This window comes from Notechis scutatus, chromosome 1 (genome assembly GCF_049901735.1).
Source record: "Notechis scutatus isolate UNSWTSFEM ecotype Mainland chromosome 1, rNotScu1.2, whole genome shotgun sequence".
NCBI lineage: Eukaryota > Metazoa > Chordata > Lepidosauria > Squamata > Elapidae > Notechis > Notechis scutatus.
This window is the reverse complement of record NC_142009.1, coordinates 218,266,974-218,283,180: the sequence shown is the minus strand read 5'-3', so window position 1 is coordinate 218,283,180 and position 16,207 is coordinate 218,266,974. Positions and strand designations below refer to the sequence as shown.

The window sequence follows — 16,207 nt, the reverse complement described above, 5'->3', positions numbered from 1 at the left end:
AAACAGTTGAAAAACAGCCCCAAAATGGGCCACACAGCTTTCGACCGGCAGAGTGCTGCAGGAGGCCATGGAGAGCGAAAGGAGGACCGGAAGTGCAGGGAGGACCATGTGCAGACACACACTCCTGGCTCCTGTTTTGGCCAGCCGTGTGCTGGAGACATCCATCCTGCCCCCTTCTGACACCCACCCCCCCGGTGGCCAGCCCACAGAGGAGAACTAAAATGCTGATCCGGCCCTCAAAGAAATCCAGTTTAACATCCCTGCTATAGCCAGATGCAAGATCAAATTCTGAGCATAGGTTTTGGCAATCTATTTATAATTTGCAAATATCAATCTGAGTGGAGTAAAATAACCAGTTTTATTCGGTTTATAATAGTACCCATATATATGTTTCAATATATTGCATATAAGCACTTCTTGGATGGTTAAGTTCAGAAGTATATATTGACCGATATAGCATGCTGGAGATAAGTGATTTTAGCTTGCATAGTATAGCATTAACATATTTGGGGAAAAACTGGTGCTCGATTGAACTTGTGGCACATTAATCAAAATATGCAAAAATAACCTATACTCTTATTATCATTAGTAGAGAATGATGCATGTGGCATGGGTGAAATTAATGATGGTAACTCAAGTCTATATATTTCTATCCTATTAGAAAGCATTATGTAAAAATCTTGATTGACTAAATCCATAATAGGCAATATGGAATACATGTGGGCCCCTTTGGTGATAACTATGATATGTGGAAGTCTATGATTTGGATTATACATGAAGTATAACACTAAACAGTATGAAAAAAGATGAATTAAAAACAATAATATGTGTTTATGTAAAATTAAGAAAAAGCTAAAAATGTAATGGATCTGAATGAGGATGGTCTTATCTTAAGGAATGGGGTTGATAAATACATGCTGTAAAGTGAAAGGATAAGTTTATGAATAAAAAGATTTAACTGTATGTCAGAATGTACAAAATTGTGTCACCCAGAATGTCGCTGAGTGTGGGGGAAGGGTGTATAAAAGCAGAAACCCATAGAAAGGTTACAGCTACATATTATGTCAATAGAGAATCGTGGAAAAATTAGGGATGAATTTTGTTTCAAACAATGAAACTTTAGGAAAGAATCTATGGGAAAAAATATGGGTAGTTGTCAACTTGTAAGAGTTTGTTTAGTGACCATTCAAAGTTACAATGGCACTGAAAAAGGTGATTTATGACCTTTTTTTACACTTACAACCACTACAGCATCCTCATGGTCATGTGATCAAAATGAAGATGCTTAGCAACTGATCTATAGTTATGATGGTTGCGGTGTCTCACTCATGTGATCACCTTTTGCAACCTTCTGATCAGCAAAATTAATGGGGAAGCCATATTCACTTAACAACTGTGTTACTAACTTAACAACTTCAGTGATTCACTTAACAATTGTAGCGAGAACGGTCATAAAATGGAGCAAAACTCACTTAACAAATGTCTCGCTTAGCAACAGAAATTTTGGGCTCAATTGTGGTTGTAAGTCAAGGACTACCTGTGTTGAACTAGGAGACATGAATAGGGTGGGAATGAGTTGAGATAATTTAGAAAAAGAGACTGAGCTATTTGAAGACCCAAGAATGTATCAGAATGTGACTGTTTGGCAAATACTGTATTTCCTTAGAAAAAGGACTATTTGTAACATATGGTTTAAGAATAAATATTTATTAGTATGTACATACAATATAGGAATGAATACAGAACCATAACTAATTTGATTATGAAGAAACACAGAAAAATAAGTGAGATATACAAGTGTAAGAGAGTTATACATGAGGGACAGAATATTATTTAGTAATGTCTAAAGTAAATCTTGGGGAAGAACTTTACATGAAATATATGAAAGAAACTAAAGTGAAACTAAAACCATGTCAGAAAAAGGAAGTATGAGTTTTATATGAAGAAAGTATTAGAAGACACATACACAATATCTCCCAAGACAATTAAATATAACGTAAACTATTTTACATTAAAATAATGCAAAAAAGGACAATGTAAAAACTTCTTGGACAGATTCAGAGTAACAGAAATGTGTGGAATTACTATAAAAAAGCATGATTAGTAGAATGATGAAATAATAAAGGCCATGGATGAGAAAAAGATGATTGTAAGAGAATGATAGCTGCAAAAAAATAAGGATATGAGAAACCAACTGAATTGGGTATATACAGTGATCATTCATGAATTGAAGGAAAGGTATTAAATTATGCATACAGAGAGAAAAAGGCAAGATGTAAAAATGATCAAAACAGCAAAGAAAAGTTAAGTTTAAAGGAGGTAGATAAAATACAGTACAATTTTGATGGAAACACATTATTTTAGAAGTAGGTGAAAAAAGTTCCACCAGAGTAAATAGAATTCAATATTAAAAATCATCAAAGGATTTGTGAGAAAAATCAAAGATATTCTGGAAGAAATTCTAGAAGCAGTATTTTAGAGATCTGAATGGTAATACCGTATGTGAAATAAATACTGTAAATGTTGTGTCCAAGAAAAAAAACAATAACGAAAGGAAACAAATGATTCAATGATGCTGAAAAATGGTAAAGCTGCAGGTGAAAGATCGTGTAACTGGAAACATGTTAAACCACGGGTACGTTTGGCTTATGGTGTGGTTGTGCAACTTTTTGATTCTTCCCCAAAGGGAAGCATAACAAGAATAAAAACACCAGGGAATGTGTTGAATATAATTCTGATTGAAAACATACAGAAAGAAAATTTAATAAGTGCAGTGTGGCTTTATTGCTGAGCAAGGCTGTGCAGATCAGAGTTTTGTTCTTTAAGCAAGTCACTATGAAAAAAGGGGGAAACTATGTGACTTTAAAGAAAGTGTATTTATTTATCCAATTTCAAGGCTGCCTGACTCCACAGCAACTCTGGACAGCTTACAAGTAAAAGAGTTCATATAAAAAGAAATAACTGTCAACTGGAAGATAAAATTAATGCCAGCTCTATCCTAGTGGATAAGAAATAGGCACTATACAAATCTGAAACTACTTTTGTTAGAGCAGCTATAGTTACAAGAATGTTGCCGATCTAAATGTGCTACAATTCTTCCTTTTATTTTCACAATAATTGGGAATGGGGTGGGAAGACTGTCTGATGCATTTTCATAAACTACTTTCTTAGCCTATGCTCAAGTTTAATTTATCTGACTGTCGCCTTGGTAATAGATCACCCCACTGTCCTTCAAGGCCATCCTTTTTTATTTACTATGGTGATGATTAATAGCGCTGAATTGTGGAATGGGTTGTACGAATACACAGAGAAGGTTAATTGCTAAATGCCGTAGGAGTGATATATGATGGAAGCAAAGCATATGTAAGAATAAATGGAATATTAGGTGACTGGTTCCACACTAACAGGGAGTAAGACAAAGATGTGTGAGACCATCTTTACTGTTAATTTATTTCCAAATTCTACCGTATAATCGTATAAAGAATGTTTAGAATGACATCTGAAATGTGTTGGTTGGAGACATGAAGGTGTATATGGTTTAGTCGGAGACAATGTTGTGCTGTTGGCTGAAAACCCCATTGATCTGTAGTAAATGTTAGACTATACAATGAAACAACTATGGATCTGAAAATTAAGCACCTGCTAATTTCTGACCCTACAGTGGTGCTTGCAAACCCTTTTGGAATATGACTAAAGATTATTTGTTCTTTACATTAAGTCCTAAAATTAGATAAAGGGAATCCAATTAAACAAATGAGACAAAAACATCTTACTTATTCATTTATTTATTGAAGAAAATAATCCAAAGCTATTTATTTTTGTAGGGCAAAAATTTGTGGACCTTTGTCTTCGGTAACTGGGATGCCCCACTTGAATAGGAAAAGTTGTTGATGTTAACCAGTTGGAAAAGTTACAAAACTATTTCCAGAGTTTGGACTCTACCAATTTACTATCAGGTAGACTGATAATGGGGGCAATTCAACACCGTTATCTGTCATGTTCCCCCCCCCCCTCCCAAGGAGTAGTCAACTAATCAAGATGACATTAAGAGCATGTAATACTCTAGGAGGAGTATTCCTTTTGATTCATTTGTTTAATTGGGTTTTAGGACTTGTGAAGAGAATAGATCATGTTTCAGGTAATCTTTATATAGAAATATTGAAAACTCCAAAAGGCACACAAGCATTACTGTAATCAAGAATAAACAGGTGCCAAGTGGATAGTGACTGAATATATTAGAAATGAGTGATTAGTATACAGAAAAATACATTGAGATGAAGGCAAATAAAGATTAAATTGCCAAACAAATAAATGAGTGAGAAGGTTGATAAGAAGAGAGAGGAAAGAACTTCAAAAAGCAAAATGTGATATATAAACTAGTGTATGGACATAATGGAACAACTGTGGTTTGCAAGGATGGATAATAAAGATGAAGAGTAATGTTTATGTAAACGAGATATTTATTTTTCTTACTTCATGCTTTAATTTCCTTAGCTTACTGTCTCTTACTTTGCTTCTGCATTTAACATAAAGTTGCTTACCCCAAAAAGAAGTAATGTAATGAATGTATATGTCTGTAAATAGGCATGATATAAATACAGTACAGCAGTGGTCCCCATACTTATGGAGGATTGGCAGAGATGGCAGTAGTGACCCGGGGGGAGAGGGGATGGTTCCACGCGCACACAGCTTTCACAAAAGCAGCTTTCCGCGCGTGTGGGTGCACTCGCCCACCACTTCCATGTCTCTCAATGGGCTGCATGCAGCCTTTGAACTGGGCCATGGACTGGAGGTTGGGGACCTCTACAGTACAGTACTGATGAAATTGGTCAGAGAAGGAAGAGAATGAATATGTGCAGGAATAAATCTGAATACTCCATTTCCAAATTCTAAACAAAAATAATTCAGTCTGAACAACATCTCAGTTTGAAAAACCCGACTTTAGTGCAGCAACAGCCAAGAAGCATAATGAAAACAAAGCCATCTATTTATGACAAAAGTTACTATTTCTGCACAACCAATAAGAGAACTGAAAAATGTCTCTGGCCAATAAATTTAACATTCTGCACTGAGTACTTTTCTTATAGAAATAAAAAAGTCCAATATATTCATTTCTCTACCCCAGATATTCATTGTTACAATATCTGGTTTATAAATTTAAATCTGAGTAAAAATATATGTGAGATGTAAATTTTTTTGTTTTGTATTTAACAGTATAATGAATGACATTCATAAATGATTTAAAAATTACATACTGTTCAAGTATGTCTGATAAACCTATCGGGGACAGGGGACATGTTATGTAATTTGATTATCTTGTTTTCTTGCTCTTTATCCTTCTTATTCTTAATTTTTTGTTATTATTCACACACACTGTTCTTTACTGTTTGTTATATTGTGAGCGCCCAGAGAGTCTGGAGTCAGATGTTGCCTAAATTGAATAAATTAAATTAAGTTGTGCCTAGGAGTTAGGAGAAAAAGACGATAAAGGGCATACAATAGTTCCAACATGAGGAAAGAGTCAAAACACCATGCAAGAGTCATGCAAGAGGTACCAGCAGACACGGATGAAAACCAGGGAGCACTTGGGTGATAACAGAGACCTGGTAAAGTTGGAGACAGACCTGTTATACAGTCAGCTTACCCTCAGCTTTACTGGTAGTACCATCTTTAAGCAAATTAAAAGAATAAGGAGAGTGATAAGAGGGAATAGTTAGTAATATCAGCAAAAGTGGGCAGGGTGTCTTTAGTATCACAAATGAGGGGCAAGTCACATCAGTCAAACAAAGTAAAATAAATTAGTTAATAGTGCAGAACCACAAAAAGATTTCCTTCTCCCATTTTCTTGTTTTCACACAAGAAACATTCTGATGCATTTCTTCTGGAATTATATGCTACTTAGCAGACCCTGTAAACTATAAATAAGTATTCATTCTTCTACTAATTTAGCAGATATCTCTTCATTACAGATTGTTAATAGCAGGTCCAGTTGACTAAAAATGACCACATAATGCACTGTTAATATAAGCAGTTAACATACGGTATTAATGCTGCTGCATAGAGTATTTAATGCTCAAGTGTGAGTAGGTCTGAACAAGAAACAGACAATTCATAAATTAGTTGTGCTTTTTGTTTGTCATTTTTCTCCATGTATTTTATTATAATGAATACAAATTTATGGAAACACTGCAGGGAGTGCTTAAGAAAATGCAGGTGTCGAAGCTTCCAATGCTATTGTGATATCAGAATAAAATATCACCCAGACATCTTACATACCTAAACACTGTGAAACAAAACTAGTCATTAGAGATATCTACAGGACAGAAGGTTTTCATCAAAATGACAAAAGCAGCTTCATGTTATAAGCTCTGCCCTTTTCATGTGTGCATGCAAGATGACAACGCAAGTGAACAAAAATAGCACTTGCAACATGAGAATGTTTTTGTTACTTGTCCCCCCATTTCCTCATGGATGCTTCTGCCAGTCACAATTTTAAGCTTTAGAGGACTACCATTCATTTTCTGTGATATCAAGGATCTATATAAATATTTAGAAAGTATCCTGGTTATCACGAGATAGTGTAAGTAATTTCAAAATATAACACTAACCCTAACCCTTAGGAAAGTAAATTTTTGTGGATTTTATCTGAATATGTCCATAACCATATCTATTCAGTTTCAGGTAGACAATTGGGAATAGCAATAGCACTTAGACTTTAATAGCCTTTTCTAAACAGTTATAGAATCAGCCTATTGCCCCCAACAATCTGGGTCCTCATTTTACTAATCTTGGAAAGATGGAAGGCAACCTTGAGCCGGTGAGAATCAAACTGCCAAACTACAGACAGCTGGCAGTCAGCAGAAATAGGCTGCAGAACTGTATTCTAACCACTGTGCCACCATGGCTCATAATAACTCCAAGGATTGACAACTGGGTCCTGTAGAAGGTGGTTCAGGTAACGCTGAAATCAAAATGCTGGCTAAGTAGAGAAACAAAATCTGCAGATGAACCACTGGTGTTACTAATCTCATGTGGTGCTTGAATTAACTAGAAAAGAAAGATCTAATACTAAGAGGGATGTTATCACAGCAAACTTCAGTTTCTTTTCTAATCAGGTGATGAAAGTAAGCTTCTTTTAAATCTGCAGAGACTACCAAATAGTGTATATTGATTGTCAACAAAACTGATATTAGTATTTCTCTTTTGAAGCATCTCTGTCCTAGGTACTGTGTGAGCAACCTCAGATCTAGTGTAACCTTTATGCCTCCATTTACTTTGGAAAATAAATTCCAGATCTGTGACATTTCACACTTGTTCTGTTGCACTGATTTACAGAAGATGCTGGTAGTCTTAAGAAAATCCTGGTACTTTGACACTGTTAAATAGTGATGCTTCTTGTCATATAAATGGATTCTAGTAGTCTGTAGCTGATGTTTTCTTCTGACCTCTGGATTTTTTGGGGGGTGTGGGGGGAGAGACCACTAAATAGAGAATGGATTTACCTGAGGCTCTAAATTTTTAGACTATCTAGATCTGGTTACTCCTTGAGACCATCTAAGCAGATAGGGCAAAAGAATAACATCTATACTTTTAAATTTATCCTTTCCTAAATTAGGAAATCCTTTTATTTTTTGTTTCTACTAAGAAATATCAACAGTTTTCTTAAAGAGATGTTTTTATTATAAGCTTCCCTACCTCCAAAATTTTAGGATTTAGAAGAGATTTTAAACCATTATGAAAACATAGTTTCATAATGGCACTAGTGACTAGTGGCATTTATTTTTCTGGCCTTTTTTCTAAGAGAAATTTCTCAGTGGAGGGGAAATTCGGGAATCTGTGAGAATTGGAAAGAGGATTAATTTGGAAGGACCTCAGGAACAATTCCTAGGTTTGTAAATTCCTTTCTTACTCTTGTTGGAATCAGAACCTCTTCTCTCCTTTCTTTTGCACTTTTTGACCAGGGGTATGAACTTGCTCCATTTTCTGCTGCAGAACATTCAGGGTCTCAGAAAACTCTTAAGGTATTAATTCACTTGCCAAAGATGACCCACTTTTGTTGGAAAATCAGGCCCTGGGGAAGATCAGTCTCGGAGGCAGGATAATTCTTCCCATTAAGAGTTGTTATGGAAGATTAGACTCTTGTCTTTTTTCTCCACAAGAAGGCACCACCCATAGAGGCAGAATATCACCTGGGAGTCTCAGGAGAATTATCTATTTGTGCTGAAAATAGCATTGTATGGCATCTCAAACTTCAGTAAACTAAGATATCGCTTTCATGCTGATACAACTCATAGTTAGAAAATGCCAGTGGTGGAAGAGGCCCATTGCTACATATTGCAATGATCTCTCATAGATCACAGATCATTAGTTCAAACATCATGTTGCCATTGATATAAACACCAAGCTGTAAGAACATTTTCTTAGAAAAGTATTTATTTTCTTTTAACTAAATTAAGACATTGTTAATGTCAGACATTAATAGAAATTGTTATCAATGAGGTGGCCATAAACAATAAGCAATACAGATACGTTGAGATATATTTGATTGAATCTATTTGCTTTTTGTAATGCATATTTTATTTTCGTATTAAGACAGTGAGTTCAAATGAAGTGAACTCAAGTGAGTTTCCATTTTCTGGAAATGACAAGATAGGATACTTCCCATTTTATGCTGACTGCAGTTTTTTAACAAAATTTTACTTCAGACTAGTGATGTTCTTGAATTATTAAAGAATTCTGAAGTCTTGCTAGGGAATTCTAATAAATACCACCAAAAATACCTTTTCCCTCAAAATTGATCAGTTACTTTACAAAACTAAGTAGTTTAATTATCAAAAAAGTTATTAAACAATGTTTACTGCATTTATTCCACATACTATACGCCATCTGATGTCACATGCAGAACAAAACTTTCATTTTAGATTATTGTACTGGGTGACCCCAACCACGGAGGCATGTAAACCCTGATTTATGAATGCAGTGCAATACATGGGCTTAGCCCAAGAACTGCATTTCAATCCACTGTAAAACTAAATTTCTTAAAAAATTTCCCTCTATTCCTGATTATCTGTGTGTCATCTTTGTAAAAAAAACGAAGTAAACGTACCAAGAGATGCATATGAGCCTGGAGGCAGGGCTGCAGCAGAACTGAAGGGGGAATCCGAACCAGAAGATGTTACTTTGGATTTGGCACTGGCTGCTGCATTCACATCAATGTCACTGCGAGAACGCTGGAGAGACCCCGATGTTGACGCAGATTTCACACTGCTTGCAGAAGCTTTAAGGAAGGAGAAAAACCACAGTTATAGATAAATCTATTCCAAAAGCCATCATATTCCAACATATTTCAACAACTTGGAAACTCAAAGCACCATCATAAACCGTCAATTTACTATAAAAATGTATTTTATTTGACATACTATAATAGAGCCCAAACAGACATTTTATACTTTTGTATAGCACCGTTTTTTATCCACAGCACATTATTAATTTATTTCAGGGCAAGACACTGACCTACTTAATGTCCCATATTTTGCTTGATAGCACTATGCTCAGCAAGTATTGGGATTTTTAAAAATCTCTATTAGTTGCTATCAGATTCCCCTTTGCTGTTTATGATTGTACAATCCAGCAAGCATTATGCAGGGATTAGTACAACCGTACTGGACATGACTTTTCTAATCAAATGTGGCATTATATCTTAAAATAGCATTTGCCACATACATATTAAGAATATTTTGAGAATTCTTGAGACTTCCGGTTTGTCGGCTTCGGCAGCGGCAGGGATTTGCGATACTGCGCGATCCCTGCGGCGCTAGCCGTCTTGGTGCCTCCGATCCCGATGGGTCTGGAGGCTAAGGCTGCCCCGCAGAGGCAGCCGAAGACAAGGGGGATCCGGAGAGGGGTTTGGGGGTGTTGCAGACCCCCTCCCCTGCCGGCAAAACCCCCTTTTCTCAAGGCGGTGGAGCGGCGGTCTGTAATGGCCGCCACAAAGAAGCCGGCAGCTGGGTAAGACTGTGCAGGAGGAAGAGGGAGAAAGTTTTGAAGAGAAAGTTTTTTCTTGGCTGACCCAGGACTTTAAGATACACCTAACATCCTGAAAACTATGATTTTTTGAATGATACTTTGTTTCCAGAGGAGAATTTCAAGCGGCAAATTCGAGGTGCTGAAAGAGAAAGTTTACTCTCCTTCCCTATGGAATCAACAAATGGATATTGAGAAACCTGTCTTTTTGTAGAAGGTAAAAATTTGGCTCCTTGTTATAAGTGGGAAGGGAGAGGACAAAAAATATATATTAAGATCTTGTTGGAGGAGATGCCTTGAAGATTTTGAGACTAGAAATTAATTGCAACAAGGCTTTAAAATATAGATTGGACTTTTCTTTTCTTTTTATTGATATTACCCCAGGAAGAGAAAGTGAGAACTTTGTGCTTTGTTTGGACTGATTGATGACTCTGGGACTTTGGGGAACGGTTCTAACTTTTGAAACATCTTGGTTGTTTTAAGAAGAAGAAAAAAAGAAAAGATTTACAATGGCTTTATCTGTTGATGAACTTAGAAAGCAATATGGAAAAATAAAGAAAGAAGGCAAGGACGCTGTGAAAGAAGCTTTTCATTTTTTAGAAATGGCGCTTGCTATTTATCAGCAAACACAACAACAGATGGAGAAAGCGGAAGAAGAAGAAGAAGAAGAAGATGCCATATTTAATGAATCCAAAAATTTAATTAAGAAAGAAAGGAGAAAGAGAGGAAGGAAAATGAAGGACTTAAGACTTAAAAAAACACCCAAGAAAGAGAAAAATAAAATCCAAAATCAACACAATGTTAGAAAGCAAAAGAAAAAAGGAATACAACAGAGAGGGGAAGCTAACAAGGCAGAGGTTAGGAGAAGGGGGGATAAAAAGGTCAGGTGGGATAAGAAAAGAAGGGAAAAGGGGGGGAAAAGCCACAAAGGTATGAAACAAAATGGGAAAAAAGGAATTTTTTTTTAGGGATAAAGGGTAATGTATAATTTCTTTAAAAAAGAAGGTTCTGCAAGGTACATAAGATGGTATTGTAGTATTCGTATTAGAAATAGAAAACTAGAATGTTATAAGAATTAATAAAAGGTTAAAATATTGAAATGTTTAGTAATGATAGACTTTAAAATTTAATAAAATATTAAAGGGAATGTTTAAAATATTGAGTTTAATTAAAGAGTTTAATTGACTATTGTGTTGATGTTATTATAAACTTATTACTGTAGCATTTGTCTTTGAAATAGATAATTGGAATGTTATAAGATTTAATATTTAGATTTATTATCTAATTATGTATTTAATCACTTTGGATTTATTATTTCTTCTTCTTTTTAAAAGTTAGTAGGTAGAATGTACTAAGCAGAATCAGATTGGGTACTAGGCGTTATTTTAAATGTTAACTTAGGGGGACGATAGAAAGGCATCATACTCTGATTAGTGATTTCAGGAGAAATCCTTTTTTTCTTACTATAGGGAATGAGATAAATGGATAATTTGGAAAGAATGGACAAAAGATACAAGCATAATGATTTAAATTAAAATGAATTAAATAAAATAGAATTAAGAAGAGTGAAAAGCGGGGAGAAGCTATATAGAAGATATAGAAAGGTAAATAAGATAGGTAATGGTATATAAGATGAGCACGAATTTAATTGAAGTCCATATAGAGAGAGGTAATCTGGGACCAAGTTACTTTCTAAAAAGAAGTTTTATGTTTTTGTGTTTTGTGTGTTTATGTCTGTGTGAGAATTAATAAAACCTTGGAGGAATGTTGGATGAGAATAACGGTAATCAAATCAGAGAGAAATGAAGATGATAACTATAAATTGGATAAATATAGGAAAAAATAATAATAATAATGAAATTGAATAAGAGTTAAGAGAAATAATGAGAAATTTGTTAAGAGATATTTATATATTCATATGGAAATGGTGTAAAATAGAATTATGTTGTATAAAATAATGTTTTATTCGACTTGTAAAATTTATAATGGAAAGAGGTTTTATGTATTCAATGGTTAATGATGGTTTGTTTGTCTTTAAAATTAATAAAATTTGTTTCAAAAAAAAAAAAAGAATATTTTGAGAATTCTTATACATCTTCCATATCTGAGCTTAGAATTTTCTTTCAGTATTCTGTCACCATCATCCATCATTACACACAAGAACAAAGTCTGCTTAAGAATAAAGCAATTCATATTTCAACATTTCATTCCAGTGGTTGATATTTGAAGTATTCAACCATCTTATATTTAGAATCATTCTGTCTTAGGCCCCCCAGTATTTAATTTATAAAAGTAATGGGCAAAACTAATATAGCAGTATGAGTAAAAATTACTTATTTTGCAAGAAAGAGAGAGCTTATTTTGCCTCATATCTGACCATTTTCTTCTCCTGGTCTCTTACCTCGTGAAGTAGTGCTTCCGGTTGGGCTTCTTTTGGTAGACAATGGACGGCTAAAAAGGAATAGAATTAATGGATCTCATTCCATAATGAATTTTATATTAACTATTAACTCATTCTTTATCAACATTGATGAATTATTCTGTGTTATTTGTATCTATGTATTTTTTACATTAATCCATTTTGAATTTTCCTACAAAAATGCTGTACAGAAACAAAAATAAATAAGGAAGCAAAATCAGTTTTAGACTCCATGTAAGAGTAAATACTTAATTTTATATTCACAAAAATAACCATTCCCAAAATACAAAGGCTCTAATTTATAGATGAGGAAGATTTAACTTGAAGGTATAAAGTTCATCCAATAGCAATACATTAGTGGAAGGAAGGGCTTACTTGAGACTTTCCTGGGAACTAGAAGAGGAACGATCTGACTGAGGCAAAGACACTATGCTATCAGAATTCTTCAAGTAAGACTGCAGGGCTTTCTGGTATGAGGATTCCAGCAAATTAAACAAATGTTCTGCTTCTCGGCTAAAATGGCTGTGGAAGCTCCAGTAACACCTGAAAATAAAAATTTAAACTGATCATTGAACAGTATACTAGCATATCAGATTCTAACCATCCAGAGAGCCTCAACAGATTTTAAGAAAAAAAAAACTGGAAAACTTAGCAGAGAAAATCAATTGTATAATTGTGACAAGCCTATTTATTTTCACATATATTATTTATGCTTCCCAACATTGTTTAAAAGAGTTTAACATTTTGGTAGGAAAGTAACTACAGAAACTGGAAAACAGATGTAGAGGTCAGTGCAATATTACCAAAAATAAATAAATAAATAAAGAAGTGAACACATTACAAGCTTAAATAAGCTACTTTGCCATTAGTTATTTTGAACGCAGAAATAGATGGACTTCTCTTCTATATTAAATTAAACCAAGTTCTAAATTCTAAAGTAGGAAGAGAATATAGAGAATATATCCTGTAGAATGTAAAACCGTGAACCTTCAGGGATACTACACAAAAAAAATGTTGACATCAAGATTTTTCTTTCCAAATTCCCACATTAATTTTCTGAACAAACAATATTAAACAGAACCAAAACAATTACTAGTTTTATTTGGCTTATGCAGAAAAAAAATTCCAATGAAAGAAGTTCTGATGACATTTACTTTCAAGTACCTCAGTAAAATGCTTAGAATACTTATTAAGCATAGCATGGTCCATTTCCTGAGTTCTTAATGGTCTGGTCCTGTTCTTTCCTTGGAATATCAGTTACTGGATAAATTTTCAGCTGAACAGCATTATAAAGCCTGTGATTATTGATGGACTGAACAATTAAAGCCAAAAGATGCCCACTTACTTTCTGGCTTTTATTCGTACTTCGGAGTCAGCATCATGGATTCCTTTCTTGATGGTTTCAGCCAATACTGATACATGCCTGAAATTAGAACACATTGCTATTTACTTTGTCAGAGAAAGGAGAGAAGAAAAAGTCGTCCAGAATTACATTTGGAATTCAAAGGAAGTTTATCCACTTGCCCAGAATTTAAAAGAACTGGATACACCGTATCCTTTTAAAGGTGTGGGTGTTTGTTTATCCCAGTGAGCTTTATTGCATTTCATTCTCTTTTATAAGAAATACCAGAAACATTCCTTGGAGGTCATTCCTTTGTATGTGGAAACCATAGAAGCATGGAGACACTAAAGCACATTAAGATGCTGAAGCCATACAAGAACGTAATCGAGTGGCTATAAACCAAATGTTTGATCTATACAGAAGGGTTTCTGCAACACCAACTTGCTAAGCTTATGTGGGTCAACAAAAATATTCACATATTCTCATTTGAGGGTACTTTCTGTAACTACTTCCTTACACCCTGAATGTCTTTGCCTTTTGCCTACACAAAGACAATCACTATTTTTTTCCAGTGGCCAGAGTAATATCTCTCAAGAGTTTTTCTTTAAGCAGATACCTATACAAACAAAAAGATTTATTTAAAATTTTACCCCTTTTTTGTTTTAAACAGACACATTAAAAAAAAAAAGGTTAAAAATTAGGAGTTTCCATCTGCTCTGCTCCTTTCTTCTGCACATGCATTTATTTAGACATTTTACCCCATACTTCGTCTTGAGAAGTCTTCAAGAGCAGCTTACTAAAATCCATGAAGACAAAAGAGAGCCTGCCCACAGTCTGCAAAAGCTCAGATGTGGCCCAAATGAAGGGTGAAAGAAGGGCGAAACAAAGCAATCAAAATGGAAGCACTAATTGTGCACGTCACATAACAGTTCTTATGTGGAGCAGTTGGGATGGAAACAGTTCAGACATTAGACAGGCAAAAGAAACTGCTTTTCTCTCCTCCCTCCCCCCAAATAAAGCCAGACCTGTCTCTATTTATTCCTCTGTTGGAGTCAGAGGGAATGTCTGTCTGCCTTTGCAAGGGCAGGAGAAAAAGGAGCCACATTAAACTCATATTCCAGATCTCCTCAATTCTATTCAACAGAATCTCCCCTCCCCTGCCCCCCCCAATGCAGCCAGAGGAGCAGCATGTCACATATCATAATGTTCGTATCTTACCTTTCCAGGGAGTGTGTCTGCCATTCCTGCAAAAGTAAATCTAAAAATTCAAAACACCGCCTGAGAGGGGGAAAAAAGGTAATTGTCATTAATATTGTTCCAGAGGCTATATCAATGACAACTTCCTTAAACATCAAATAAGTAGTTACACATGAAATAGTGATTTCAACGGTATTTTGAGGAATCCTGTATTCAGGCTGCTAAATAAAAACTTTACAGAAAATCACGTGCTTCTAGTCAGGGTTTAGAACATTGGCATGAGCAGAGGGAGGGGTGTCAGAAATGTTCAGTGTTCAACATTGATGAGAAAAATGAACAACATTCATCTGGAGGATTGTGGTGACAATTGACTGATCTATAACAAGTTACTTTATGATCACTGGAGACTATTATGGAAGACTTTTAAGTAAAGCAAAGTGATTTTTGATTTGCGGAAGCTTTCTGGACTATTAAAATGGAATTGATTAATAATCCTGAGATGTAAAGAACTATGATTACTGAACTTTCTGAGGACAAACATTGGACTGGAATATATTGTTTTTGGACTTGAGTAAGAGCGGGACTTATTAAATTAAGGCACGATGCTCCATCAGTGGGAAAAGAGTGAGAGTTCAAGAGAAATTGCATTGATGTTCCAAAGCATTAGGGGTTCTATGGAAAAGAATCACAGAGAGATAAAGTACCTAATGCAAGGCATACATGGAAAAATGGAAAGTATGTTACAACTGATGATAATCAGAGAATACAGGAAAGAGAGGAGATAACAGAAAGAATGGAAGAAAAGGCTAAACAGACAAACCAGCAAATAAAGCAGGAAGATGGGAAAGAGAAGATGATAAAGACAATAATGGCTGATGAAATAAACCAAGGGAAAAGCACTTTAAGAGACTTAAAAAGGGAATCAGATAACCTGGAAGATATTCTTGGAAGGGAGATAGGGGTCTGGGTGGATACTCTGGAAACCTGGCAGCTTAGAAGGATAAAGATGGGAGAAATATTCAGTCTTAATGGTGAAGATACAGATAAAGATCCAAGAGAGTGGTATGGGAGGCAAGCCAAAAAACGATTAAGAATTGAGGTATTAAAACAGATAAGTGATGATGGATAGAAAGACAGACAGACAGACAGACACACACACACATACTTTTTTTCTAATATAATGATGGCCTGATTAGAAATTTGAATAGAGACAGAAATCAGAATAC

General features: G+C 35.0%; 1 protein-coding gene across 33 annotated transcripts in view; it reads right to left on the bottom strand.

Annotated features, from left to right (window-relative positions):
* The window catches only part of CLASP1 (cytoplasmic linker associated protein 1), a 231,758-nt gene that overhangs the window by 82,608 nt on the left and 132,943 nt on the right, over positions 1-16,207 (bottom strand). For 17 of the 33 annotated variants that reach the window (XM_087950241.1, XM_087950240.1, XM_087950243.1 and 14 more), the window contains exons 15-20: positions 15,003-15,062; positions 13,788-13,865; positions 12,818-12,985; positions 12,425-12,474; positions 9,107-9,277; positions 5,645-5,668 (exon numbers count right to left, since the gene is read on the bottom strand). In XM_087950241.1, coding sequence (XP_087806367.1) covers positions 5,645-5,668; positions 9,107-9,277; positions 12,425-12,474; positions 12,818-12,985; positions 13,788-13,865; positions 15,003-15,062 — 551 coding nt within the window. The remainder of the gene's footprint in view (positions 1-5,644; positions 5,669-9,106; positions 9,278-12,424; positions 12,475-12,817; positions 12,986-13,787; positions 13,866-15,002; positions 15,063-16,207) is intronic. The other 16 variants (XM_087950266.1, XM_087950267.1, XM_087950242.1 and 13 more) reach the window with 1 other exon arrangement.